Source organism: Crocuta crocuta, unplaced genomic scaffold (assembly GCF_008692635.1).
Source record: "Crocuta crocuta isolate KB4526 unplaced genomic scaffold, BGI_CrCroc_1.0 scaffold675, whole genome shotgun sequence".
NCBI classification, from domain to species: domain Eukaryota; kingdom Metazoa; phylum Chordata; class Mammalia; order Carnivora; family Hyaenidae; genus Crocuta; species Crocuta crocuta.
In genome coordinates, this window is record NW_027528796.1 from 1648763 (window position 1) to 1676009 (window position 27247).

At 60.6% G+C, this 27247-nt stretch overlaps 1 protein-coding gene across 1 annotated transcript; it reads left to right on the plus strand.

Moving 5' to 3' along the window:
* The first annotated feature begins 6070 nt into the window (after nt 1–6070).
* PTTG1IP (PTTG1 interacting protein) lies at nt 6071–16450 on the plus strand. The gene is made up of 6 exons (XM_077755410.1): nt 6071–6485; nt 7071–7123; nt 9283–9391; nt 11506–11680; nt 12189–12235; nt 14571–16450. The coding sequence occupies exons 1-6, from the start codon at nt 6086–6088 to the stop codon at nt 14615–14617; spliced, it is 831 nt and encodes a 276-aa protein (XP_077611536.1). The 5' UTR covers nt 6071–6085; the 3' UTR covers nt 14618–16450.
* The last annotated feature ends 10797 nt before the right edge of the window (nt 16451–27247 follow it).

Consider the following 27247-nt stretch of genomic DNA (forward strand, 5'->3'; position numbering starts at 1 on the left):
GGAGCAGGTTCCCGAGGGGCGCCTCACCACGCGGCCTGAGGCCCGGTGGGGTGCCGAGAGACGGGGGCGCGGGCCCGGGCGCGTCCCCGCGACCCCACCGGGCGAGCCCGCGGCTTCCCTGACTCAGGTGACAACTTCACTGCGAGCTGTTCTCCATGCGCACAGGTCCCGACCGGCGCAGCCTGGGCGCGGGAACCAGCCGGGCACCGGCGGTGGCACTACCGGGCCCCGAGGCCGCCAGGCCGGNACGACCGTCTCTGACCGAGCTGGCGGTTTTAGATTCCGAGTCGGGAGGTAGAGCTTAGTAACCTGCTGGAGCGCCAGGGCTGGTCGGTAGCCGGTGTCCAGGGGCCAGGCCCCCTGAGGCGGCACCGGTGTGGCACATGGGCCCCACGCCCTCGGGAAGGAGGACCCGAGTTACTGCATGACTGGTGGAGGCAGGAGAGCTGTAGTATCTGCTCTTTGAAGGAGCTGTTTCTGCACTCAACAGACCTGGGGTGGGGGTGCGCCCTTGGTTTATCCCCCCTGTTCTAGTCAGCCGCCTGCCAGGTGCTGGGACCTCGGTGGTGGCCAAGAAACCCGGAGGGCTGGGTGGGTAGGTGGGTGAGAGGCGTGCTGGGGAAGGGAACCTATGACTTAGGGCCATGCTGAGGTCTCAGAAGATTCCAGAAAGAGAGCACTGCTGGAGGGTGGTCTCCTGCCGGACGGTGGAGGGTGGAGGGGGGCCGGGTCCTCCAACTCCACCTCGGGGCCTGGTGGCAAGTCCGGGAAACATTTAAGCTGGGGCATGTCGTGTTGCGCTGGCTGCTGTGTGTGGGCTTCCCGTGTGAGCACTGGTGGTGGCGGCAGGGTCACAGCTAGGCCTCTTGACCTGTCCCCAGGGCTCCACAGCAGGACTGACGTAGGGCCAGGGTTTTTCTCGACGCCTGTTAGCCTGGCTTGCTGAGTTCTGCTGTGATTCCAGCACAGGACTGGTTTTCTTCTGACCCACTTCCAAATGTGTTGTGTCTGCGACCCTGCGCCGTAGCTCCCTGGACGTCTGTAATCAGGCGGTGGGAGGTGGGTGCTCCGGGCACTTGGGTCAAGACTGAGCTCCCAGCACAGACGTGGTGTGGGCACCTCCAGAGCTGGGTCTGCTCAGTGGCCAGTGAGGGTGTGCCTGTGTGTGCCCGTGGAATCCGAGGGAGCGTGTCGGGAGTGACGTGTGTGACCGCCCTGCTTTTCCACTGCCCCGGAGTGCCGAGGCGAACGGGGTGGTGTTTGTGACTTTCAGTAGTTTTTTAACTAGGGAATTAGATCGGAGCGGCCACATGGCATTCTGCTTACTGTGGGTTCAGCGGGAAGCCACTTCTCACTTGCTCTAGGTCACAGTGATTACCCTCACGTGGACTCGCCCCGGTGCCCCGTGGGTGGTGGCGGCAGCAGCTCCTTCCCGTGGGAGGAGCGATGTGCCGGGAGGGTTTTCCACTCGGGCACCCTGGGGTCTCATTTGCCGTTCCTTGCACAGGGGCACTGTTGGGGTGCTGAGGCCCCCCCTTTCCACAGACCATGAGCTGCTTACCGCCCGTCGCCCTGTGGGGACGTGGCTCTGGTGTTGACTTCCCTGGTCCTCCTGCGAAGGTCGTAAGGGTCTTCGGAGAAACAGCCGGCCGGGGGTCTGCAGCTGTGGGGAAGGGTATTTTCTGAGGTGTGGGCTCACATGGTTGTGGAAGCTGGGGGGTCCTGGGACCCGTGTCTTCAAGTTGGAGTTGGGGAAAGCTGCTGGAATTCTCCATGTCGGAGGACCCGGGAACCAGGAGCCTGTGTCTGAGGGCAGGAGAAAGTGGGTGTCCCAGCCTCTGGGAAAAGAGTAAATTTGCTGTTCCTCAGCCTGTTTTGTTCCGTGGGGGCCCCTGTGTGGGCGGGGCGCTGCCCAGTGGCCATGGGGGGGCGGATGGGCTTCTCTGTTGAGCCCATTCACGTGCCAATCTCTGGAACACCCATCTGACACACCCAGAAATGTCTACTGGCTGCCTGGGCACCCTGAGCCACGTCAAGGTGACACATGAGTCAACCACGACAGGCGTGCACAGTCCATGCACACGTCACAGCAGTCCCACGTGTCCCTCTGTGTGCTGGGCGGCCTGGAGACATCAGGGACCCAGGGTGCTCTGAAGGTCTTCAGAGCAAAACTCGTCACCATCCAGAAGGCTCCATGGGCCTGCAGAGCCCACCTTGTGTGGGGGCTAAGACTCCACCCGCAAGTCTCCTCTGTCCCCCCGGGGGAGGTGATCCTGAAAACCAGCTCCTTAAAGGACACAGAGCAGCTCAGCTGTGGCCTGCGCAGGTCCATGAGGGTGGGAGCCCACCCCTTACGGAGGGCACAGGGTTGTGGGGACACGGTTCCTCTCCCGCCCATCTCCTGCTGAGAATCAGGGTGTTTGAAACTGGTTGTAAGGGCTCCAGTGTGTATACAAGTGGTGCATGTTATTCGTATGTTCAGACGGTCCTCAACTCACAAGGGTTCGGCTTAGGGTTTTCCACTCTAACTTGTGCCCCAGGATCTGCGTTTGGCGAATATGGTGCTTGGAGTTCCCACGCAGGGTCATCCTGAGGCCGGGCAGCCACGCGGTCCCCACACACCGACCACCGTTCTGTGCCCACACGGTCTGTTTGTCCCTTCAGTACGGTATTCGGTCAACTCCCCGGGATGTTCACCATCTCTGGTGAAGCAGGCTTCGTGGGCGGCGGTTCGGCCCGTCCATGGGCTAATGGAGGTGTTACGGAATTTCAAGAAAGGCCAGGGAATTACACGGAGTTTTGATAGGATATTTTTCATGTCAAATGGACTTCTTGGGACGGAAACTGCATCATAAGTTGAGGAAAACGTGTACCACGCCCATCACCTCCTCTGCCGAGACAGGAAGGTGACCAGTGCTTTTGTCTAAATGAATTTCCCACCGGTTTCTCAGGTGAAACGGATGACATAGGTGCCCCCGTCACTGTGCAGAGTAGGCACGGCATCTGATGAGGGGATCGCTGTGCTGGGGGCTGGCCAGGGGCCGCCCTCCGGCCTGTGTGACACATGCAGCAAGCGCGTACTGTTTCTTTACGTTTACAGGACAGGTCTGGTCACAGCTGCTAGCGTGTGCTCTTGGGTGCGTAGTCCGCGGCCTCACCTGACACGTTAGGAGAGCACGCGCGGCCGGGACGTGGGTTAGCATCCTAACAGAAAGACCTTTTCCTCAACGGGAGCGATAGGAGCAGTCTTCTCGTCCTCGGTAAATAGGTAAATAGGCTCAGCGGGGGGTTCCGAGCGGGCGGGCGCGCACAGCGCCGGGCCCAGGAAGCAGGAAGCCGTTTGTGCCGCTGTGCGGTTCTCTGTGCCCCAGGACCGAGAAGCAGCACCCCCACCGTCCTCGCCGGCCGTGCAGGACGATCCGTGTTTGTTCGGGGTGAAGACGGGCGGGCCTTGCCCAGCGCAGGCGCGCTCAGGAAGACCGTCCGGCCCCATGTCTCCGCTCGTGCTGGAAGTCGGCCCGGTTCTGGCCGTGGCGGGGCCCAGAGGGCTCGCCTCCCTGGCTCACACTGGCCTGTGGTCCCGACGCCACAGCGTGGATGAGGTTTACGGTGTGTATCTTGCGGCTTAGTTCACGTGAGTCCAGCTCTAAAAGACTTCACAGATAGAGAAAAACAACAACTCATGAAGAAGTCCCTGTACCCGACCCTCCTGCTCCCTGTGGCCCCTCAGCTAAGATTGCTAAGTACATCTTTGCTTGTAAACGTTTCCAGCAAGGACTTGAGGGGCGCCTGGGTGGCTCAGTCGATTGAACGTCCTACTTGATTTCAGCTCCCTCGTGATCCCAGGGTCGTGAGTTCGAGCCCTGCGTTGGGCTCCACGCTGAGCATGGAGCTGGCTTGGAGTTCTCTCTCCCTCTTCTCCCTTATGTGTGTGCTTTGCTCTCTCTAAAGGAAAGAAAAAAGGCCTTGAGTGGGTGTGGCAGGCCGTCGTGCGGATTTTCACAGTGGCTCCCTGCCTGCCTGTTTAGAAAAAATGCTAAAGCTGCAGAAACATTGAAGGAGTAAGTAGTACAGTGAACTCCTGAGTGCCTTTCTGTCGTCAGCCGCTCGCTCCCTGTCTGCTTGTCCTACTTTAACCAGACCGCCCGGCCGCCGCTGGTCCTGTGGGCCTTCGCCCCTCGTTCTCCGGGCCGGGCCTCCTGCGCATCCTGGGAATGTAAGGGTCAAGACCGGACAGTTAGCATTGACGGACCCTTGAGTACTAGGTGTAACGTAGGGTGTGTGTACACGGTGTACCTGTCATCCCAGTAACGCCCTTCTGTCCCCTGCCCGGGACCGTGGGGGACATTTGGCCACGATGTCTCCCCGCCCACCCAGAACTGCTCCCCAGCCTGTTCTCAGAAAACAGCTCGTGTAGAAGGACCCTCAGTTGGTCTTGCCTGGTCTCCTCTACTTGGATTGCAGTGCATTTGACAGACTCCACCGCACACGGCTGTGTCCTTCCCCTGCGCCCCCAGGGGACACCTGCTGTCACTTTGTCCCGTTGTCCCGTCATTGTACTGGTGATACTTTGGGCACTTGTAAGGTGCCATTTTCTCTTCATAAGCGATTAAACTGGGGAGGTGCTTGGAGACTGGGTGTCTTGTCACTTCACAAGCGGGCACAGTGGTCTTGGTGCCCAGCTTTGCCGTGGTGGCTGCCGAGCGACAGGCCTGCAAGCCCACGGGTTCTGCTTTTGCTCGTCGGCCTTCCCTGTACTTATTCCACGTCCACGTGAGATCCTGGGGCGGCGAGAGGCTGGAGCGCATGACTGTCAATCACTTTGATTTTAAATCATCCCAGTTTGACAAGGAGGACCCCTCCCTCCCCCTTCAGGCTGGCCTCTGGGTCCTTTTGCCGTTTACCCCTAACTTGGTGCCACTTTGTGATGTCACAGTCTGTCCGAGGCTGACTCTGTCCCTTCTCTACCCCAGTTCTGGGACCGGCTGTTTTTCCAAGGAGCCCTGGCCCCTTTCCTGGGGAACAGTGTCTAGACACTGAGGCCCCCCACTGCCTGGGCCCTGCGGTGGACAGAGCGAGGGCTTGGGTGTGGTGGCCGAGTGCACCGCCTGGGGCCCTGGCCCCCTCTCCTGGTGGGCCCTGGCCCCCTGTGCCCCCTGCGACCCTGCCTCTGAGTGGTGCTGGCAGAGATGGGGTGTTTTGTGACTTGTCCATCTCTTTACCTCCCTGGAGCTAAATTACCTTGTTCTTTTTCTTTTAATTTTTAAATTGTTTTTTAAATTTTTTTTTTTAAATTTATTATTGAGACAGAGAAAAACAGAGCGTGAGCAGGGGAGAGTCAGAGAGAGAGGGAGACACAGAATCTGAAGCAGGTTCCAGGCTCTGAACTGTCAACACAGAGCCCGACGCGGGGCTCGAACTCACAAACCATGAGATCGTGACCTGAGCTGAAGTTGGTCGCTTAACTGACTGAGCCCCCCAGGTGCCCCTTAAGTTATTTTTTATTTGATAGCACATGTGAGAGAGGGAGAGAGAGAATCCCAAGCAGGATCCACACTCAGCACCCCTGACACAAGGCTCAATCCCCTGACCCTGAGCTGAAATCACAAGTCAGATGCTCCACAGACCGAGCCTCCCAGATGCCCCTGAGCAGAGTGGCCTGAGCTGGGCCTGGGCGTGGAGCTGACAGCGCGTCTGCAGTAGTGCCGTGGGATAACCCGCGACGGGTGAGCTTCCCTTTTAAAGACAGCAGGAGGCATCCAGGACGTGCAGGGCAGCAGAGTCCGGCTTCACAGGCCGTCCCCACGCGCCTCAGTCCCACCTAGCAGACGCAGTGAGCGTGGGTGACTGGCAGCCAGAGCCCTTCCCCCGCATCGTGATACGAGAGTGCTCACGCAGGGCAGGGGGCGCTCCCTGGCCCGCCTGCACATGGGTGCTTGCAGTTCGCACCTGGGTGCGCCTGGAGCCTCCGGTGAGCTGCGTGGAGTCGCCACACACATCCTACACTTGCCCAGTGCGTCGCCCCGTCCTGCTCCAGGACGTGCCCCTCTCTCCGCGAGGTTCGGGCCACCGCTGCCCCCTTCCCATGGCAGATGGGCTCGCCGGTTCCAGAACTGCGCACCTGCGGAACCCGGCGGGTGGTCTTTCCCGTCTGGTTTCTGCTGGTCCATGTGAGGTGGTTAAGACTCTGTGTGCCGCGTGCACAGCGCACTTGTCGAGTCTCCTGTTTGAGGCTCCCGGGCCTGCGTTCTCAGTGTTGAGGAGCTGCCTGAGCGCGCTGGCCCAGCTGGAGGGTAGGTGGCACCGGGAGGGTTGCGCCCTTGGGTGCTTCACGCCATGCGGGACAGTCCCCCGGGGCCCCTGCCGCCGGCATTTAGCCTCAGCAGCTGCCGTCATCTCGGTCACTCTGGCAGGTAAAGCGGTCGCCCCCTACGACTATAGGCTGCACTTCCTGGTGACCTGTGAGGTGCGCAGACCTCTTCCAAGTAAGCGTGTGTGTCTTCGGCTGAGGGGCGGGTCAGCTTGACAGGTGTGGACGTTTCTCTCCCGAACGCGGGTTCTGATCGCCCGAGTTCCAGAGCTGTCAGCGGTGCGGGGCGTGAGCCCTCCCTGCTGTGGAGAGCGGCTGGGGCCGCGGGCGCCCTGAGGGACTGGAACCGGCTGATTCCGGGGGGCCTCTCCCTGAGGTGTGCGTACCCTGGCTGGGGCCTCAGTCCCACGGGCCTGGCATTGCTGTGACCTGTGGTTCCAGAGAGGCTGTGCTGGTGGGTCGGCGGGCCTGGGCCGGTTGGGTGCGTGCCACCTCTCCCCTGGGGGGCTCCTCTCCCCTGAAGGCGCCGCCTTTGTGCCCCGGGGCCTCTTGCAGGTGGGCCCGTGGGGCTGTGCGTGTGTCCTCCCTGGTGCCCCGCCTGCAGCCCGGCCCGGGAACTGCCGCCGCTCTACCCTGGGGGCCGGGGGCCCAGGGAGGCTGTTGGTTGCGTGGTTCAGCGCAGACCCTGGGCCCCGCCCCGGCCTCCTGGGCAGGTGCCCACAGTGCACGGTCCTCACCGCCCGCTTGTCCTTCCCCGCAGCTTGTTCTCAGAACACGAACAGGACCTGTGAGGAGTGCCTGAAGAACGTCTCTGTAAGTAGACGCTGCTGTCTCCACGCCGGTGTGGGGGCCTCGTGGGCGTGGCAGGCCCCGCCGTCGGGTGTGCGGAGGGGTCTTTGTAACGGGAGTAATAACCCGTCTCGCGACCACTGAGACCCCACCTGAGTGTCGTCAGCGGGCGTGCTTGCCTCCCGACGCACGTGTCTGCAGTGTGACTCCGCTGGGCCCGTGGCTGGGAACACGTGCGAGCCGGGCGGCAGCGTTGGGCCTCCCTGAGGCTGGTGGGCTTGGTGTTGGGGGAGCAGAGAAGGGTGGGCCCCGGGCTGGGCGTCACTTAGCATCCAGTCTGCAGCTGTGCACCTGTGGCTGGTGCTTTCACGTTGGTGTCACTAGAGCGTACAGGCCTCTAAGGGAGGGACAGGGACCGGGACTTTGTTTTGCACGTGGAACCCCAGGCTGGGGCCGGAGCGCCCTGGGAGTGCCCAGAGGCCCCGCCTGCCGCAGCGCCCGGTCAGGGCTGAGGAGCCCGTTTCCCTGCTGGCCCGCCCACGGGAGCGAGGCTGTCCCCTCACCGCGAGCCATGGTCCTGAGGCCCTGTGTCCTGCCTTCTCTGTCAGTGTGCTGGGCTGGGGTAGACGCTCCTCCCTCGGCTCCTCACGTGGGAACGGGGAGCGATGTGGGCCCTCAGCCCGGAGGGCCTCGAGCTCTGGGCTCAGACTGACCAGCTCACCAGAATCGCAGGGAAGACGCGCAGCCAGATGTTCCCATGCCGGCCCTGCGCGACCTTGAGCAGGCCCGCTGCTCCTGGAGGTCATCTGCACGCGGGCTGTGCTGGGGTCTGACACACAGGCACGTGTGCGGCGGAGCGTCAGGGACCAGCAGAGGGGAATGCTGGAGAAAGTTCCCCACCGTGCGGGCCGGCAGGAGGGCGGTGGGGGAGGCTGGCAGTAGTGCTGCCGCTCGCCGTGTCAGGGCCCCTCTGTCCGCCGCGTGCCGGCCCGGTTCCGGAGCAGCCTCTGGGCTTTGATGCCTTCATCTGGGACTGTAGGGGAAGCTCCCTCCGGTCGGGTTTTATGAGGGTATTTTAGAGCCACGCAGCCCATCCCCCCTTCCTGGCAGCGGGGAACCCTGTGAGGCAGGTCAGGAGGGATGTGCCAGGTGGTTTCTGCCCTAGGACGCCGGTCACGTTTTCGGAAGGGAACTCGCTGACCGCCTGGCGGCGTGTTTGCTGGCTAAAGACTGAAGCGGCTTGTTTCTGCAGCCTCGGACCTTGCCGCTGATAACCCTGAGCTTGCTCAGCGGTCTCTGCTCCTCGCGGGCGTGTTTTCCTGCTGGCACGGCTCTTCAGTGGCAGGGGTCACCGTCGGGAGTCCTCCCGGCCGCACAGTCTGCTGTCCTGCTTCGCTCCGGCTGCGGGAGCGCGTGCTCCGTGGCCTCGTCCGGTCCCACCCTTCCCTCTGCGGGAGGAGGCTGTGGGGGCGCACGTACCCCCATCCGCCTGAAGGCCTGCACCCGCTCTGGCCGCAGATGGGTCCCCTCAGAAATGCAGGGTGCGGGGGCCGCGGGCGGTGTGCCCACATGGGTCCTCGGGCACGTGCAGGGTTCTAGAAGGGCAGGTGGGGTCCTGGGAGGCAGAGGGCACAGTGCGTGTGCCCTGCCGGTGCCACCTGGATGCTCACCGCGGGCGCGTCAGTGCATTAAGCTGAGCTTCTGCGAGGGAGGCTTTGAGCCTTAGTCGCGTTGTCTTCAGGACGGGGTTGGAGGGACCGCAGGTGGGGTCCGTGCGCAGCGATCGCCACGGTGCAGAAGTCCACTAACAAACAGGTGCTGGGCTTGGTCCTGCCCCACCTCCTGCAGGCGACCCGGGGCAGGCCCTGCGGAGGAGGGGAGGGGACACGTGTTTGGGGAGGAATGTTCCGGGCACTGGGAGGAGGCTGTGCAAAGACCCTGGGCAGGGAGCTGCCTGGCAGCTTCCAGGACCCGCACGGAGGCTGAGCCAGGCAGGGTGCCTGAAGGAAGAGGGTTTGAGTACCTCAGCCCTGGTGGGCAAGCTGGGGCGGAGCTGCTGTGGCGGCGGGAAGGCACGCCTTCCGTCGGTCACCTGACGGGAGCAGCGACCTGCTTGGCCCGCATCCCGGGTCGTCTGGTGTTTACGCCACATTTCTGACGTCTGGCAAACGTTCCTCTTCCAGTGTCTGTGGTGCAGCACGAATAAGGCGTGCTTGGACTACCCCGTGCGCAGGGTGCTGCCTCCCAGCTCGCTCTGTGCACTGAGCTCTGCGCGCTGGGGCGTCTGCTGGGGTAAGTGTCCCGAAGCCGGCGGCGGGGAGAGTGGCCCGGGAGGGAAGGGGCTCCATCTGGGGACTGTGTTGTGGACGCCGCGGTGTGCCCTGTGAGCCTGGAGCCCTGCCAGGCCGCACGGTCAGCGCCCGCCTTCCGCGTGCCTGCCGTGGCTACACAGGCGCGCTCTGGGGACGGTAGCCCTTCGTGAGGTCCCACGGAGAGCGGTCCTGGCCCAGGGAGCCCTTGGCGTTCTGAGCATGAACTGCAGAGGTGTGCTTATTTTTTAGTTTTTATTTTTATTGTTTTTTCAGAGTAATTTTTTAAAATATTTATTGATTTGTTTTTTTTTGAGAGCGAGAGCACGCGTGCATGTGAGTTAGGGAGGGGTGGAAAGAGGGAGACACAGAATGGGAAGCAGGCTCCCAGCTGGCAGCACAGAGCCTGACGCGGGGGCTCAAGCCCACAAACCGCGAGATCATGACCTGAGCTGAAATTAGCCGTTGACACTTAACTGACTGAGCCACCCCGGTGCCCCCAGCGTGTTTTAAAGTTGAAACATAACTTCCGATGTTAACATGTTTAGTCTCTCTTCCTGCCCTTGCGTAACGTAAGCACACGTGCGTACACACGCACACAGCGAAATTCTACACGAGTGTGCAGGTAGTGCTCACTCGGCAACGTATACGGACCATCCCTGCGCTCGCAGCCTGTCCCTGCTGAGACCCCGCGGGCGGCCAGCGCACTGACCTGCCGCCCCCGGGTGAGCACCCCTGCCCACTCTTCATGTCAAGAAAGCGGGGGCTGGTTCGTCAGACCCCCGTTCGGGGCCGTCACGTGTCCTGCTTGTCTGTCTCACGGCTGCTTGGCGCCCTGTGTCCACTCTGCTGCCGGGTGACCCGCGGGTCCCCGTGCTGCCGCGGACGTGCTCGTGGGCGGCACGCCACTCGCTCCCGCTGGCCATGTGCTGAGCAGCGGGACGGGGGGTCCCCGAGTTTCAGGAGGCGCTCCTTCCGGCAGCGCGGGGCTCCAGTTGCCCCTCGTCCCTGCCAGAGCTTGGGGCCGTCACTTCTGTCCATCTGGAGGCGTGAAGTGGCATCTCTTTGTGGTTTTAGTTTGCTCCTCCCTCCTGACTAACGGTGTTGACCACCTTTCAGGTGGGGGGGCACTTTTGATCATTGTCCTGTGAAATGAAATTCCCGCCTTAGGGCCATGGGGCTGGCCAGGCCCAGGGCAGTGTGCGGTTGGTGGGGACTCACCTTGGGGGAAGGGGACAGGAACTAGCCATGGTTCCCCCGGGTCTCAAGAGAACATGGGTTAATGGGCCCTGAGGGCCGGCGGGGGGCGGGGACAGGGAAGCCTGCTACCTGCCTGTCGGGGATAAGCGAGACCCCTACAGAGGACTGTCCGTTAAGCGTCTGACTTGGTTTCCGCTCAGGTCGCGATGTCACATAGCTCGTGGGTTCAAGCCCCGCGCTGATGGCGTGGAGCCTGCTTGGGGTTCTGTCTCCCTCGCTCTCTGCCCTTCCCCCACTCACACTTTCTGTCTCAAAAATAAACTAAAAAAGAAAATAAAGTGGCTGAACAAACCAGACATGACAGTGTGTAAGGCTCGTGGCTCTCCTGTGTTGAATGTGAGGGTCTGTGCGGGCCCGAGTGGGGTCCGAAGGGCCCCAGGCACTGGGCATTGGGCTTCCTCAGCCACCTGCCAAGCCCTGCCCCAGCCACCAGGAAGCCAGTGAGACTTGAAGAGAGCAGCTCTGTGTGGCGCAGAACTTTCTAGCGTCAGTGCTGGGCACACTTGACCGTCCAGGGCTGGGTTCATCTTGAAGCCTCTCCCAGGGCTGACTCAACGGGGTGGGTGAGAACCCGAGTTCTCTGGTTTGAGTTATTGGCTGGTTTACATTTATAAATCCTTAAGAGAAGTTAAAGGAATTGTGAACCTTGTTTTAACTACTTGTTTGCCTCAGAAGTTGGGTCCTGACCAGTGATGGTAAAATCCTTACTGCCGACCAGGAGCCGTCTGGAAGCCCTGGGTGGTGGCGGGGTCCCTGCATGTGGGCCTGCGATGGGGGAGGGGGGGTTCCCTGCTCCCACCTGAACCCCGGCTCCCCGTCCCCTGCTGGGACTTACAGTGAACTTCGAGGCACTGATCATCACCATGTCGGTGGTGGGGGGCGCCGTGCTGCTGGCCGTGGCCGTGTGCTGCTGCGCCTGCTGCTGCCGCAGGAAGAGGAGCCGGAAGCCGGATAAGGAGGAGGAGAAGGCCGCGCGGGAGCGTGAGGAGCGCAGGGTCCGCCAGGAGGAGAGGTGAGCTCCCTGTTCGCTCCGGGAATCCAGCCCGCGTGCCCATGGGAAGCGACTCTTGCCATGGGTTGGGGGACACGGCAAGGCAGGCGGGTCCCCTGTCCCTGTCCCTGGAACAGGGTGGTGGCCCGGAGAGGTGCTGCCCCATCAGGCCAGCCGCCGCTGGGGGCCGGGGCCCGCCGGGTGTCTGCGCCGTCCCCACGCCCCGCGCGCCCCCAGGTCAGAACTGACGTTTGCTCGTCCCGGCCTCCCTCAGAACCCGGCGTGAGATTTTTCTTCACGTAAAAAGTGTTTTTAAAAATCATACTCTCAGGCATTTGAATTTCTTCTGTTGAAACAAAGAATCAAAGGACGTGGCACCGAAGCAGGTCCCCTGCCTGGCGGCCGAGCTTGTCCCCACCCTGGTCTCTTCCTGGGAAGTGAGGACAGGCTGCCAGCCTCCGTGCTGAAGGTACGTCATTTAACCTCACGTTACGTTCTGGTGCTAAATGAGATTTCTTTGTGTTTTTAGGAGAGCAGAAATGAAATCAAGACACGATGAAATCAGAAAAAAGTACGGTAAGGATCGACCGTACGCGCGTCTCTCTTGGTTGCGAGTGGCTCCCGGGCCGTGAGCGCCGCCTCCGCGGGGAGCGGCCGGTCCTAGTCCCCGTGGACCGAAGGCGCTAACTCCGCGCCGTGTCTGGAAAGATGAAGCCTTAGGCCGTCTTCTCTCAGCCGGGTTCCTGACGCCGTTCGCCCATGGGGTGGAACCGGAGGGGCCCGCACGGCCTCCCGCAGCCGACGGCGGCGCGCCTTGGGGGGAGTTGGCCGGGGCTCTCCGTGCCGCTCGGGTGGCCGTCTGGCTTCGGTTCTGGTTCGGAGGGATTTTGGGGGGAGACCAAGGTTTTGGTCTGTGAGAGCATTCACTCTGCCCCCGGGTCGAGTTGGCGCTCTGCTGATCGTCACACCTGCGGCTGCCACCTGCCTTCCCCGCTCTCTTCAGGGCCGGTGGGGTGGCCGGAAGTGGCCGCACTGGGCCGCGGGCGCTCTAGCTCTGGGCCACGGTGCTTCCGTGCCTGTTAGGTGCACCGGGCAGCGGGGCTCGAGGCAGAATCTGATCAGGAAAATTAAAAAAATTTTTTTTTCCTTTTTTTTTTTTTTTGAAAGTTTGTTTTGAGAGAGAGAGAAAATATTAAGTCGGCTCTGCACTGTCAGCACAGAGCCCAACGTGGGGCTCGAACCCACCGTCCTGAGATCATGACCTGAGCTGAAATCCACAGTCGATGCTTAACCATCCGAGCCACCCAGGTGCCCCTCAAAATCTTTCTAACGTCCTCATTTTGAAGTTCTGTGTCTGTGCAGGGGACGCCGTGTTTCCTGGTATCCTAAGGTCCTGTGCGCTCAGACAGTCCGAAGCCTCAGCCCCCTCTGCTGGGGATGCTGGCTGTGCAGCTGACACAGCACCCCAGCGCCCCCACCCAGCTCCATGCGGGTGACATTCTGTCCTGCGATAGTGTTGGCACAGTGCCCTCTGCCAGGCGCAGGCTCGTGCCCAGGGAGCGCCCGCTGTCCTTGGCATGGGCACCTTGTTTCACAATACTGAAGTGCTGCAAGGAGCTTGCTGGCATCTGACTGATGTTAACGCAGAAGGCGAGAGCCGTGTAGGTGTGTGCACTCACGCAGACTCACGCCATGGTGCTGGGTTGCCGCACACAGGAGCTCTTACAGTCTGCCCCTCTGCAGCGTGCCACCTGGCCGCCGTGCACGAGGCTCCCGGCGCAGGGGCGTTCCCCGTGACCCCGACCCCAGGCCCATGGGGCCTTGTTTCGGTGGTGAGCTAGGCCCGGAATTGCACTCTGGAAGCCAGCTTGTGCCTGTTTCTAGAAAGCCCATCGAACGGACCGTATCCAGCCGGGTGGAAGAATTCCCGGGCGCCCCCAGTGGGGGGCGGGACAGGCACGCGCACCGGCCCGGGGGACACCCTTCTCTTGGTTTCAGAAGGCGCCCGGTTTCCAGTCACCACACAGCCTTTCCCCTTCAAACCAGGAGGGGACCTGGGGGCTGCTCTGTTGGGCCTGTGTGTGTGGCCTCTGAGCGCCCGTTACCTGAAGCTCCTGGGCTTCCTCCCGAGGCCCCGGCACGCCGTCCCCCTTGGCCGGGCAGCCCTCCTGCCCCCGCCCCGTTCACCTGCAGCACGTACACCCGGTGTGGTGGCTCCAGAAAACCGTGGGTGACACGGGTTTTAAAGTGCGGGAGAGGCTGTGATCTGCTGCAGAGGAAACTCCTAGTCCTGGGCGTTTAGCCTCAAACACTTACGTTATGACTTAAGTACGTTGTGTTGGCCACGTCAGCACACTCGGTGGTGGCGAGGCCGACGGTCACCTCGGCTCGTAGCCCTGATTCTAAGGACACTTAAAGTAAGGTGGTTTTGTTAATTTCTGCGTAATATTGACCAGCTACTGTGGGGAGAAATAGTGGCTTGAGGTTTCTTAATTTCTCTTTGAGAGAATGAGCAAACAAGTCTTTATTTCTTCAGGTCTGTTTTTCTTACAATGATTTTTTTCTGGTAAATTTCATTTCAATTTTAAAGTCACCTGTGGTTTGACTTTCAAAGAGGTGAAGTGTAGGGGCGCCCGAGGGGCTCAGTCGGTGAAGCATCTGGCCCTTGATCTCAGGTCATGATCTCACAGTTTGTGGGATCAACCCCCTTGGGATTCTCCCTCCCAAAATAAATAAATTTCTAAAAATAGTTTAAAAAGAAAAAAAAAGGTGAAGCATTGTGCTGAACGTGCTCCGAGCGCCGTGTTCCTTGGGGCCCAGTGCGTGTTCACGAGCACGGACTTGCCCCACGTCCCTGGACTTGGTGTCCCGCTGCGTGAGCCCACTCGTAAGCGGCTCTGTGTCGTTCCAGGTCTGTTTAAAGAGGAAAACCCGTACGCCAGGTTCGAGAACAACTGAGCCGTGCAGCCGTCGTGCCCAGCAGTCCCCGAGCAGCGCGGGAAGCCGCCGGGGGACCACGGCGCCGTCCCGCGGGCCCGCGAGCTTCCGTTCCTCTTCTCTATCTGTATTTAGTCACCGGAGACACGAAGCCCGTCGGGGTCGGTTTTGCTTGTGTTGTTCCTTCCAGGAGGCAGAGCCCATGCCCCACCGCCCCGCTCCGCTGGGGAGTCCAGTGCAGGCGGGCGGTCTACACCGCTGGCCCCGACGTCCATCCCGCCTTCTGTCCCCACAGCGCGCGCCTGGTGTCCCTGTGCCCAACAGCGGGCTGCACGCAGCGGGGGCGAAGGGCCCCATCACCGCCGCCCCCGTAACCCGGCCCGCGGCCCTGTGCCATGCATGGCAGCCTCCCGGGGAGCCAGGCACCCGCACGCGGTGTGCGGGGACGGGCCTCCTGCCCCCGCTGCTCTGAGCGGCATCGAAGCGCACTTAGACTCGCCTTAAGTCTGTTTTGTTTTCTTCTATTCCGTTTCAAGTAAGTTTTGGAGTTCATTCTTCCACCAAAGGGGTTTCCCCCCAAGATTTTAATGTCAAAGTTCGGACCACTTATTGGACAATTTTTTAATTTTAATTTGTATTTTTACCAGAACATCAAGATTTTTTTCAATGAGAACTTGAGTAATAAATGAAGCTTTAGAGCAGCCTGCAAGGGCAGCCGGGGCCCCGGGGAGCCATCACCGTCTCTCGCTTCTCAACCCTGTTGACAGCAGGTGTCGGGTCCTGTGTGCAGTCACACCAGGCTGTCCCTAGTCAGGCCATCTGCGCCGTGGTCACGGCGGGGGTGGGGGGACACGGGCCCCCAGGCTGTCCCCGAGGAGGGAGGCCACGCCCTGCAGGCCCCTCTGTGGGGCTCTGCCCACCGGGGAGGCAGGGCGTCCGGTGCCAGCGAGAGGGGTTCCCTCGTACTACACAGAGAGCCTGCTGACTGTCCTTGTCACTCGACCCCCAGCTTGGAGCCACACTGCTCTGGTTGAGACGTTGTCCGCGGCCTCCAGGCCACCCGCCGGGCCTTCCATTTTGGCTCCAGGCCTTTCAGAGCAACATCTGTGGCTTCAGTAAATGAGCGTGTCCTTCCTGGCAGGGACAGCGGACCGCGGGGTAACCGTGAGAGCCGCCTCTCTTACTCTGAAAATAGTCCCGGTTGCCACACTGCTTTGGATGAGGAAGACTTAGCTTTGGGAACGTGAGTCAACAGGTACATAAAACAAGAGATGTATTTCCCTTTCGCACTTGTGACCGGCTGTTGGGGACCGCTCTCCAGCGTGTCACAGGAAGTTCTCATACAAGTCAGCGTGACCCAACACGACCACACCACTTGACACCCCCCCGCCCCCCAGCCACGTTGACCCGTGCTGTGAGGTGACAGCACAGTCCTGGAAGGGCCACAAGCTGAGACACTAACTACACACTCTTGAGTGTTATCTTCCTGACTTCTTGGGCATTTGATAGCGATTTGAAGTATTATGAAACATTCCTAAGCATTTTGTAGCAGCCTGCAGATTTTGACTTTCTACTGTTTATTCATAAAAGAATCTTTGTAGCAGACTTCGGCCTCCGTGTTAGTACAGTCACGTCCGTGACGGTGTGGGCTGTGCCTTGTTCCTGCGGCGCATTGAGTCCCTTCGGGGTACTGAGCCCACCCCAGGGCGTCTGGGAGGCTGTCCGGTCCTCGTGCTTTATAAATAGTCCTAGGAGCCGCCATGTATCATAGCCTCAAGGAGACCGTGACCTTCAGAGTGCCTTAATTGTAACCAGTTTCCAATAAGTGATTTAATACACGCTTTGTTGAGTCCACTGTGTCCTCGAGTCTCATTTCTCCGTGGCGTTAGGGGGATGATCTGGGGGGCGGCGCGTAGACGCTACAGAGAGATGGTGATGGGTCCCAGGGTGTGTGAGTAGCCCGGGTTCAGTGTCACGGCCACGTCCTCAAGNCCCCGAGCGCCTTCTGCTCCCCGGGAATCCGATAGAAAGAACTCTGGGAAAGCAGTTCTGGCTTTGAGCTTCGTGTACTTGGCTCGACTGTCGACTGTCGGTAGACTCCCTCCCCCGGGGCGGGGCCTCCGTGCCCGGCTCCTGGGGAGCGCCCACCCCCTTCTGAGGGGCTGCAAGGTGGCTGAGTCTCTGGGACGTCCTCTGTGCTGCGGGTCCGTGTTCCAGGGCCGTGGTCCCCACGGGAAGAGCGAGCCCGCCCCTGTGGCCGTCCTCAACCACAGGGCGACTCCAGGCTCTTCTGGGAAGCCTAGAATGGGGGGGTGTGAGGTGGAGATGCAGTCACGGGTGTCCCCTGCCTGCCAGGTCCCTAGGCGTCCAGTCCACGTGGGGAACTCCCTGGGCTTGCACTTGTCAAAGAGGTTCGAAGAGGCGCCTGGGGGGCTCAGTCGGGTAAGCGTCCGACTTTGGCTCTCAGGTCATGATCTCATGGTCTGTGGGTTCGAGCCCTGTGTCGGGCTCTGTGTTAACAGTTTGGAGCCTGGAGCTGCTTCAGATTCTGTGTCTCCCTCTCTCTCTGACCCTCCCCTGCTCGTGCTTTTTGTCTCTTTCTCAAAAATAAACGTTAAAAATTTTTTCCTTAAAATAAAAAACCCCCACAATCGGATGGGCAAAATCCCATTCCCAACACTAGCCCTTCCGGAGCCAGACCGGGCTCCTGGCCGCGCCGTGGCCCCGCCTCCCCAGGGGCCTCGCCCGCCTCCGGTTGGGAGGCGCTGGTCCCCACTCCTGCCTGGGCGGCCTTGTGTGAGCGGTGGGTCCGGTTCCAGAAGTAGGATTCTGGGTCCCCGCGTCCGCGGCGCTAACTGAAGTGTTGGTAGGACCTGAGCTGCCCTCCTGACAGCACCCCCGCTCCAGGCAGGGTGACGTCTCGCAGGCGGGAAGGAGGGAAGGGATTCGGCCCAGTCCTCACGGAGCGGACGGCTGTCGGGCCGCGTGCCTGTGCGTGNGGCCGCTGGTGCGCTGGCGTAGGCGAGGCTGCTGGGTCGGGCCCGCTGCCACAGGGGGTGTGGGCTCCCTGCCCCCCCTCTGCCCATCCCCCATCCACACCCCCTTCCTGGCACACCTGCTGCTCCAGCGCCCTCCGGACTGCCCTGCGTGTGGGTCGCTGACCCTGGTGACTGCACCGGTCAGGCCGTGGCTGATGTGGTGGCGGTTCTTGGCGCTTNGAGGCCCTGGACTTCCAGACAGACCCACGGTGGCCAGTCCTCGGCCCATACCTGCATGTCTCACGGTCGTCGCTGCCACCGGAGAGCTGACTCTGGCCACGGGTTCACTTCAAGGGCCAAGGGATGTGGCAGGAGCCACAGCTTTGGGGCGTGGAGCCCTTACAGGGTCCCCTGGTAAAGGGTGTCTGGCCAGGCCTGCCGGGCGCAGGCGGCACAGACTCCCACGTGGGTTGCTGGGAGTGGGTGAGGGCACAGTCTTGCCACGCCCCATCCCAGTCCCATGTATTCTACGGGGGACACAGCCCCCCAGAATGGCAGCGTGTCTGGTGCCTTGGGGCCCAGAGACATTTCCGCGCCAGCTGGGCTTTCCTCCCGCAGGGCTGTGCCTCCGGCCGGCCTGGGGGAGGGGGCATGACGCCGCCACCTCTCCTCCACGCCACTGGCGGGAGCTGGGCAGTGAGTGCACAGGCCTGGGCATGCCCCCCCACTGGGCCCCCCTCTGGCACGCCCGGGGTCAGGAGCTGCGTTCACACCAGCCGATTCCATCTCGACACCTCTGCCCCTTCTCCTTGGAGCCAGGGGGAGGCTCCAGGGTGGTCCCTCCCACGCACAGAGCAGACGCCGACCCCACGAGGAGCGCCAGGGCCGCCGGTGCGGCCACATGTGCTTGATCTGATGGGTGTTCCGCCTGCAGAGCTGAAGGATGATATTTAATTCGGTTTCGGACCAGCTGTCTCCTTGTAAGCCCTAAAAACTAGGAATAATTCCTCCCTACAGGTGAGTCACACTAAATGCGGTGCACATAGCATTCTTTTTTAATGTTTTATTTATTTTTGAGAAAGTGCGAGCAGGGTGGGGCAGAGAGGGGGACAGAGGATCAAGCGGGCTCTGTGCTGACAGGAGCGAGCCCGACGCGGGGCTCGAACCCGGGAACCGTGAGATCATGACCTGAGCCGAAGCCACGCACACAGCCGACTGAGCCACCCAGGCGCCCCTGTGCAAGTAACATTCTTTACTCCTTTCACAGATTCTAGGTCCCGCTAAGCTGGGGAGTTTTCTCGGAGCCTGCGCGCTGGGATGGGGTTTCGCAGGCGCTTGGGGTGAGGCTGGGGTGCTGGCCAGGCTGGACGCGTCACGTGTATTGAACTTTTCCCAGAGGACGTTGAGTCCCAGCTGCCTCGCCCGCCCAGGACGCGGTGGCGAGCGCCGTCCCTGCCGCAGCGCCCGGCCGCTTGGCGGATTCGTGCTCCCTTATTTCAGAGCCCCTCTGGGGTCCCCAGTCTCCCGCCTCCAACCCTCTCTTGGAACTTAATCTACGTCCTTAAGTTTATACGTATTTGTTCCTCTCGTTCTACTTATCGGTGACCCATGTTTGGCAAAATTAAATCGCGGAGTATCTCATACAGGGCAGAGCTCTGGAATTTTCTGTATCCCTAATAACAGCTTTGCCATTTTTCTCATTTTCAGCAGTTTTACAGAATCATGAGGGCTACCTCAGAGGATCTTAGACACTCCGCGTTTACAGGGCAGGGGTGGGGGAGGGGTGCTGCCAGCCAGGGGCCCAGTGGCAACAGGGACACGGGACATAATCTGAAGAGCGGTTATTTCAGCATAAAGTGTAGTTGACTCAGTATAAAGGGTACTTAACTCAGTATAAAGAATTATTAATTAGACATAAGGAACAGTTGACTTGGTATAAAGAATAGTTAACGCAGTATAGAGAACTGTTAGGTAGGCACAAAGAGTAGTAGACTCTATAGAAAGACTAGTTCAGGGCTCCTAGGTGACTCAGTCGGTTGTGTCCGACTTCGGCTCAGGTCATGATCTCACGGTTTGTGGGTTCGAGCCCCGCGTCGGGCTCTGTGCTGACAGCTCGGAGCCTGGAGCTGCTTCGGATTCTGTGTCTCCCTCTCTCTCTGACCCTCCCCTGCTCACGCTGTCTCTCTCTCTCTCAGAAATAAATAAAGCATTAAAAAAGATAGAATAGCTCACCTAGTATAAAGAGTTACAGTTAAGAGTTACAGTTAACCGGGCATAACGAATAGTTAACTAGGCATAAAGAATCATTAACCCGGGATAAAGGAGAGTTACGGGAGCGTGGAGAACAGCGCGCAGAGGGGCAGCCGCAGGGGAGCCGGCCCCTCACCCCTTACCCAACTTCAGGGTGCAGTGTGAGGTTGGGTGGCTTGCTCAAGAGACCTGTGCCCGTCCCCAAGAAAGCTCCCAGGGTGCCCCTCTCCTGTGTGACTGCCCCCGGGACGCTGGCCCAGGGAGGAGGGGCGGCAGGGGCGGCGAGGCCCCTGTGCTCTGATGGCACAGTGCCCTTGGGCTCAGGATGGGGGGCGGGCAGGCCTGGCACTGTGGTGGGGGCGGCTGGTGGCCGGTGCCCTCCTCCTCCTTTCCGGACAGTCTCTCCCAGGCCAGCAGTGACCCCCACTCCCCNCGTTGCTGCTCCAGGCCGCACCTCTGCTCTCTCTGCTGCCACTCCTGCCCTGCGGCCTCTCATCCACCCTGGGCTGGGGAGCACCTTCAGACCACAGACCCGATGGGGGGACCACTTGAACCCCCCACAGCTCCCTCCACACCGAGAATAAGGCTCGAGGTCTTAGGAGGGCGGAGAAGACCCTTGGTGCCCTCCGTCTGCATGTCCCCACTCTCCAGCACCCCGACTTCCCTGGTGCCTGTAACACACTCGCTCGGTCTCAGCCCTTGGCTCCCTGGAGCACCTTAAGCACCTTCCCAGGCGTCCTGGCCGCTCCCACCCACCTCCCCTCCCTCCATTCAGCTGTGTACGCTTTCTCCAGCCGCCTGCCTGAAGAACTGTCTGTGCTGTAATCTGTCCCCTGACTCAGAGCTACGCTTCTCTTCTTTTGGCTCCTAATGCAGCAGGGTTTACCTAGAGCAGTGGGACCATGGGGCATCTCTCTACGCACCCATCCATCCACCCACGATCTACCCCCTGCTACTTCCCGTCTGTTCCTTCATCACCCCATCCATCTACCAGTCCAGTCCACGCATCCATCCGTCCGTCCGTCCATCCATCCATCCACTCATCCATCCATCCATCCACTCACCCATCCATCCATCCATCCATCCCTCCCTCCATCCGTCCGTCAGTCCATCCATCCGTCCATCCACTCACCCATCCATCCATCCATCCATCCCTCCCTCCATCCGTCCGTCAGTCCATCCATCCGTCCATCCACTCACCCATCCATCCATCTGTCCATGCATGGATCCATCCGTCCATCCATCCATCTATCCATCCATCCATCCATCCGTCCACGCATCCAACCATCTGTCCGTCCATCCGTCCATCCACTCACCCATCCATCCATCCGTCCATGCATCCATCCCTCCCTCCCTCCATCCGTCCGTCCATCTGTCCGTCCATGTATCCATCCACTCACCCATCCATCCATCCGTCCATGCATCCCTCCCTCCCTCCATCCGTCCGTCCATCTGTCCGTCCATCTATCCATCCACTCACCCATCCATCCATCCGTCCATCCATCCATCCATCCGTCCACTCACCCATCCGTCTGTCCATCCATCCATCCACTCATTCATCCATCTATCCGCTCAGTGGACGTCCATCCATCCACCCATGCATCCATCGACCCAACTTCACCCATCCATCCATTCATTTCACAAATGCTTTCGTCATGAAGAAACTTTGGATTCTTATGTAGTCAAACATCAGACTTTCCCTTTATAGCTTTTGGGTGGCTCTATTTGGCCTTTCTTCATTCCAAAATTATGAAGACACATTGTCTATGTTTTTTCTAAAGACTTTTAAATTTTGATTCTACACCTAACTTTTTCATCTCTCTGGAATGCTCATTGGTAGGTGGAAAGTATGAATCCAACTGCATGTTTTTCCAAGTGGCCCCCAGTCTCTCAGCACAACTCAGTGAAGGTCCCAGAAGAAGCCCCCCTTGGACTTGCTTCCTCTGGGTGCCTCAGACGGGACCCAAGAGCCCTGGGAGGGGGGGGGGTGTGCTGCTGCAGGTGTGGGGGCCAGGCATGGACACGAGCACCCGTCCCTTGTGGGGCCGCCACCGTCTGCCCACGGGAGCCGGGCGGGAGAGAACAGCTCCGCCTGTGACCCTCACTTCCAAGTCCCCCCCGGGGAATCTCCTCGGGTTGGTCCCAAGTCCCCAGTGCAGCCAGGGCCAGTGGGAAGGTGCTTGTGTTGGGCACTGCATGGACGCAGAGGGCTTCCAGAACCTTCCAGGCCTGGTCAGAGGCAGAGACAAAGAATCCGACTGGGGAATTCCAGGCGTCCAGGCAAGTTGGGACGTACTGGGAAAGAGCGGGGCCGGGGCAAGTGGACAAGGATTGTTCCCAGACCAGAAGAGGCCTCAGAGGACCCCACCTTGCGTCTTCTCTGGGCGTGACCAGAGTCACCCGGGGGGTTTCTGGGGGACCCGTGTGGAGGCCGCCCGCAGGCCGGCCCGTTTCTAGGGTGCTACAGCAGGAAGAGGAGGGCTGGGGGGCGGCTGGGCCGGAGGCTGAAAGCAGACGACCTGGTGTGGGCATCCGGGTGGGTGGCCTTCCTGAGGCCCTTCCCCTGGCATGTCATGGCCAGCTGGGCATTGACAGACAGCAGGCAGCACCCAAGGGTGGACACTTGGAGCCCGAGGCCCAGCTGATGGCTTGAGGACCGGCCACTCCAGTGAGAATCGTGGGGCCCTGGGCAGATGACCCGACCCTTTGGCTGCTGGGTCCCAGCCCTGTGGAATCACACCAGCAGCGGCTGGACGCCCATACCCAGGTCGCCTGCTTGGTGGCCTGTGGCCCAGTCTCTCCGGGGGTCTGTGAGTGATGTGGGCTGTGGCCAGCATGGCCGCCTGTCCTTTCCCCCTGAGGCCACCCCAGCATGGCTCCTCTGCAGTGTCACAGTGACCTGAGCTGCCGGGCAGCTGGACTCACAGGTACAGGGGCCAGACGGGCAGGTGGCGCCGGCCGCACCCCAGGCCCAGGGCAGGCCCCTCCCTTGCTGTCCCGTGGGTTGAGTCTTGGGGTCTCTGGACCCTCGCTCCACACTGGGACCGTGTTTCCCGCCGGCGGACTGCAGAGTGACTCGGGGGCACCCAGCGGTGCACACTGAGCGCTCTGCCCCAGGCCTCCGACAGCTGGGAGCACAGGACGCCTGCCTGGTGGTGGTGACGCCGCTGCCCTGGGCCTGGAGGGCAGAGCGTCCGACCAGCAGGAGGCTCGAGGCTCAAGAGCCAAGGGCATCTGCCTTGCTGGGTCTGGACGTGCTCAGGCCTGCTGTCCGTTCTTCCTGGTCCCGAGGCATGTGAACTTGGTGACCAGCCGGTCAGGTGATACTCGATCTGTGACAGGCAGTGGGGGACGGTCCCCTGTGCCCACAAGCAAGCAAGGAGCTGCTTTCCGAGTGGAGAATGGTTGTCAGCAGAGGCCGCGGCCTCACCCCCAGGGGCCAGGGAGGGTCTCTGTGTGGCTCTTTCCTTGGGACCTGCCCCAAGGCTCACACGCTTCACACATCTCGGGGTGCTGGGTCACCAGGCCCCGGCCGGGCAGCCCCGGCTTCCCCGTGCTCTGGGCCCCACTCAGTAGTGGTGGCCGCGAGGATGATCCCACGTCACCTCCCAAACCCCAAGAGGCCCACCCGCTGTGCAGCACATTTCACGGTGCCCAGTGCGTCGTGTGGCGACCGTCCTCTGGGGGAGACACTGACGCGTTCCCAGCAGCCCCATCCCCAGGAAGGCCCCCGGGGGGCGTGGCCCCAGCGGGCCAGGGTTCAGTGCCTCCCCCCCACAGGTGCACAGGTACTGACTGAGCCTCCAGCCTTCTCCCTGTCCCCGTCAGGCCTAATGAGCTCAGTGTGAGGTCACGGTCACCTTGGCCTGATGACAGGGACAAAGCGGATCCGCCCCAAGGTCAAAGCAAAGGCAGAATTGGAAGACACGGAAGCAGCCCGTGTCGGCAGGGGGTGCAGCCCAGGGGCCAGGACCTCGGTGTCCTGGCTGTGCCGGCGTCACCTCCAGGTAAGGGTTTGGTTCCTGCAGACCGCATGGCCTCAGCCCGGGGTGGGGGGCACTGGCGTGCCTCGGCTGCCACCAGGGCACCACAGCCCAGCGACTTGGACGGCGAGCGCCTACTTGTCACAGTGCCGGAGCCCAGAGGCCCTGATGAGGCCGTGGGCAGCCGGCTTCTTCCCGAGGCGTCTCGAGGCCCCTTCTCTGTGTGCGAATTCCTGCCTTCTCTGTGTCCCCACGCCCTCTTGTTTAAAGTCCCCAGCCACCTGGGTTAGGCTCCCCCCACACACACCCCTGGCTCCTTGTAACCTGACCACCCTGTCTCCAAATAAGATCACATTCTGAGGTGCTGGTGTCAGGGCTTCCAAGTACAGGTTCCGGGGGGTCACACTTCAGCTCCTGGCGTGGGGGGACCCCGGGTCCTCCAAGCCTTGGTGGCGCCGGGCTCCTGGCAGCGGGTTCGCCAGGTCATTAGCAGGGCCAGTATGCGGGTCCCTGGGCCTCACTCGGCCTGCCTTCCGGCCACGGACGTCCCTCCTGCAGGCCACGGGGACACTGTCTGCGGCCGTGGTTCCCACCAGGCCCGCTGTGAGCTGGATTCGGAGCAAGACCCCTCCTCCTCTGGCCTCCATTAGCCCACTCTGAGAAGCGGCTGAATGGGTTTAGAGCCTGTATAGAAAAACCCAGAAGGTCTGGGAACTCCCTGCTCCAGGGCCCAGGAACCCTTGCAAATGGCCATAGGCCCCTCCAGGGAAGGTTCCGGGGTCAATTCATGGTCTACACCTGTGTCTAAATCGCGGGGCCCATCCTTACCAGCCCCATGACTTGGGGAGAGGTCAGCAGGCCCCATCGTGGCGGCTAGAACTGTCCTCCTTTGCTTGGCTGTGTGCTCACGTCCTTCCGAGGCGCCCTGTGATCAGTTAGCCCACGCTCCCCACGGCCCAAAGAATTCTGAGTCCCTCTGCCGCCGGGTGACTTCCCGTGGTCTCTGCTTCCACTCCGTGTCCAGCATTCAGGGCCCACATCCGGCAGCCGCACGCCAGGACCGCCCTGTCCCCACGGGGGCTCCACCTGTGTGCGCTCCGCAGCCGCTCGGTGCCCGGGGCGTCCCAACCACCGCTCAGGACGGGTGGCAGGCTGCGCGTGATGGGCCCGTCCCAACCCCAGCCCGGCGTCTTCCCCACACCAGGGGCCTCCCTTATGCCTGCACCTTAGGAACACCTGGGGAAGTTTTCAGGCCTTTGTTTTCAGAGAGGGGTGGGGAGAGGGGCAGAGGGAGAGAGAACCTTTTTCTTAAGTTTATTTTGCCAGAGAGAGATGGAGAGAGAGAGAGAGAGAGAGCGAGCGAGCATATGTGAGCAGGAGAGGGGCAGAGAGAGAGGGAGAAAGAGAATCCCAGTCCACTAACAGTGCGGAGCCTGATGCAGGGATTAGTCCCACAAACCCTGAGATCAGGACCTGAGCTGAAATCAAGAGTCGGATGCTTAACTGAGCCGCTCAGGTGCCCTGAGAATTTTTAAGCCCATCAATGCCACACCCCTCTCCAGATTTCATGGGTACAAGAGCGTATCTTCCCAAATGGCCTAGTGACTCATGCACAGCCAAAGCGGGAGGCTTGCTCCTTGCCGTTTGGCCCAAGTTCTAGCACGTTGTCCTCACCAGGGAGCTCGAAAAGAATGCAGAATACCAGCCCCTCCCCCAGAATGGCCGCATCAGGACCTGAGGTTTTGCAAGACTGCGTACGCTTTATGGCCAGGTACCTGAGAGCAGCTTTGCCGGCAGCGGGCTCTGCGCGGGAACCACCCAGCAGGCTTGATAAACGGAGCGCGGCACCGCCACGGTTTCCGATCAGTAGGTCTGGATGGGGCCTGAGAATGTGTATTTGCAACACACTCCCTGGTGATGGGGATGCTGCTGGTCCAGGGACCAGATGTTGAGAACCACTGCTCTACAGACCGCCGAGGACGTTTGTCATTCCAAGCTAACGACCCCGGGGTGAAGTGCAAGATTCTGTTAGCTGGGGCACCTGGCTCAGTCGGTTGAGCGTCTGACTTGGGCTCAGGTTGTGATCTCGCAGTTCATGGGATTGAGCCCCACGTCAGGCTCTGTGCTGACAGCACGGAGCCTGCTTGAGATTCTCTCTCTCCCTCTCTCTGAGAGACAGGGGGACAGAGGATCTGAAGTGGGCTCTGCACTGACAGCAGAGAGACCCTTGCAGGGCTTGAACTCTCAACCCGCAAAATCATGACCCGTGTGGAAGGTGGACGCTCACCGACTGAGCCACCCAGGTGACCCTTCTCCTTTTTTCAAATGTTCACTTAATTATTTTGAGAGAGAGAGAGAACGAGTACAAGTGAGGGGCAGAGAGAGGGAGGGAGACAGAGTCCCGAGCAGGCTGCATACTCAGCGTGGAGCCTGACACCGTGAGCTCGTGATCTGAGCCAAGACCAAGAGTAACCGACTGAGCCACCCAGCGCCCAGGATGTTTTATGTTTGGTTTTTGCCAGCTTGGACACGGCCTGTCCTGTGTGCCTCGCATACATATAAATCCCAGGTGAGTTTTCTGAATTTGGAGCTGTGCCATGGTAATTTTTAGAAACCCCTTAGCCATTATTATTGAGAAGCAGAGAGGTATGAGTGAAGGAGGGACAGAGAGAGAGAGGGAGAGAGGATCCGAAGCGGAGAGAGACCAGCAGAGAGCCCAGTGCGGGGCTCGAACTCACGAAGTGCACGATCATGACCTGAGCCAAGTCAGATGCTCAACTGACTGAGCCGCCCGGGTGCCCCCAAGCCATTATTTCTACAAAGGTGTCTTCTACCCCTTTTCTCTTCTTCCACTCCAATGACACACGTTAGACCATGTGAAATTACTTATTCCAGGCCTTTTGTTTGCTCCGTTCTCTTGGGGGGGGGGGGCTTCCCACCTATTTCCCCCTTTGTTTAGTTTGGGTGGTTTCTATGCACGTATCTAGAAGTTCATGGTTCCTTTCCTGTCACTGACTGTGTTCATGAGCTCGTTGAAAGCTTTCTTCGTCTCCGTCACGCTGTTCTTTGTTTCCGTCGGACTCTCTCAGTCTCCATCTCGGTGCTGGAATTCCCCACCTTTCCCTTCACGTCGCTTACCTTCCCTGCCGGAGCCTGCACACAAACCGGTGTGTGGCTTCTAAGTCAAATCTGGATCCGGTTCTGTTGTCCTATCTTGCTTGTGGGAGTTTTCCTTTGCGTGGGGGTCTCGTAGAAGACCAGAACTCTCCGGAGGGCAAGGGAGACGGAGGCTACTAGGGTTTCCTTCTGGAAATGCACATCCCTCCTCTGTCCAGCTGCCTCCGTAGGGGTGAGTCAAGCAGGCTGGGAGTTGAGTGAGTCAGGGCTTTGTGGCTGTCATGTTTCTTTAGGGCCCACTGACCTCGGATCCCTCTGGCAGC

What these genes read in the sequence shown, in the direction of transcription:
- PTTG1IP (XM_077755410.1), top strand. Translation starts at nt 6,086, where the DNA reads ATGGCAGATGGGCTCGCCGGTTCCAGAACTGCGCACCTGCGGAACCCG. An exon ending in GGTGCGCAGACCTCTTCCAA is followed by an intron (nt 6,486 to 7,070) that starts GTAAGCGTGTGT and finishes CCTTCCCCGCAG; the next exon opens with CTTGTTCTCAGAACACGAAC. An exon ending in AGGGTCCGCCAGGAGGAGAG is followed by an intron (nt 11,681 to 12,188) that starts GTGAGCTCCCTG and finishes TTGTGTTTTTAG; the next exon opens with GAGAGCAGAAATGAAATCAA.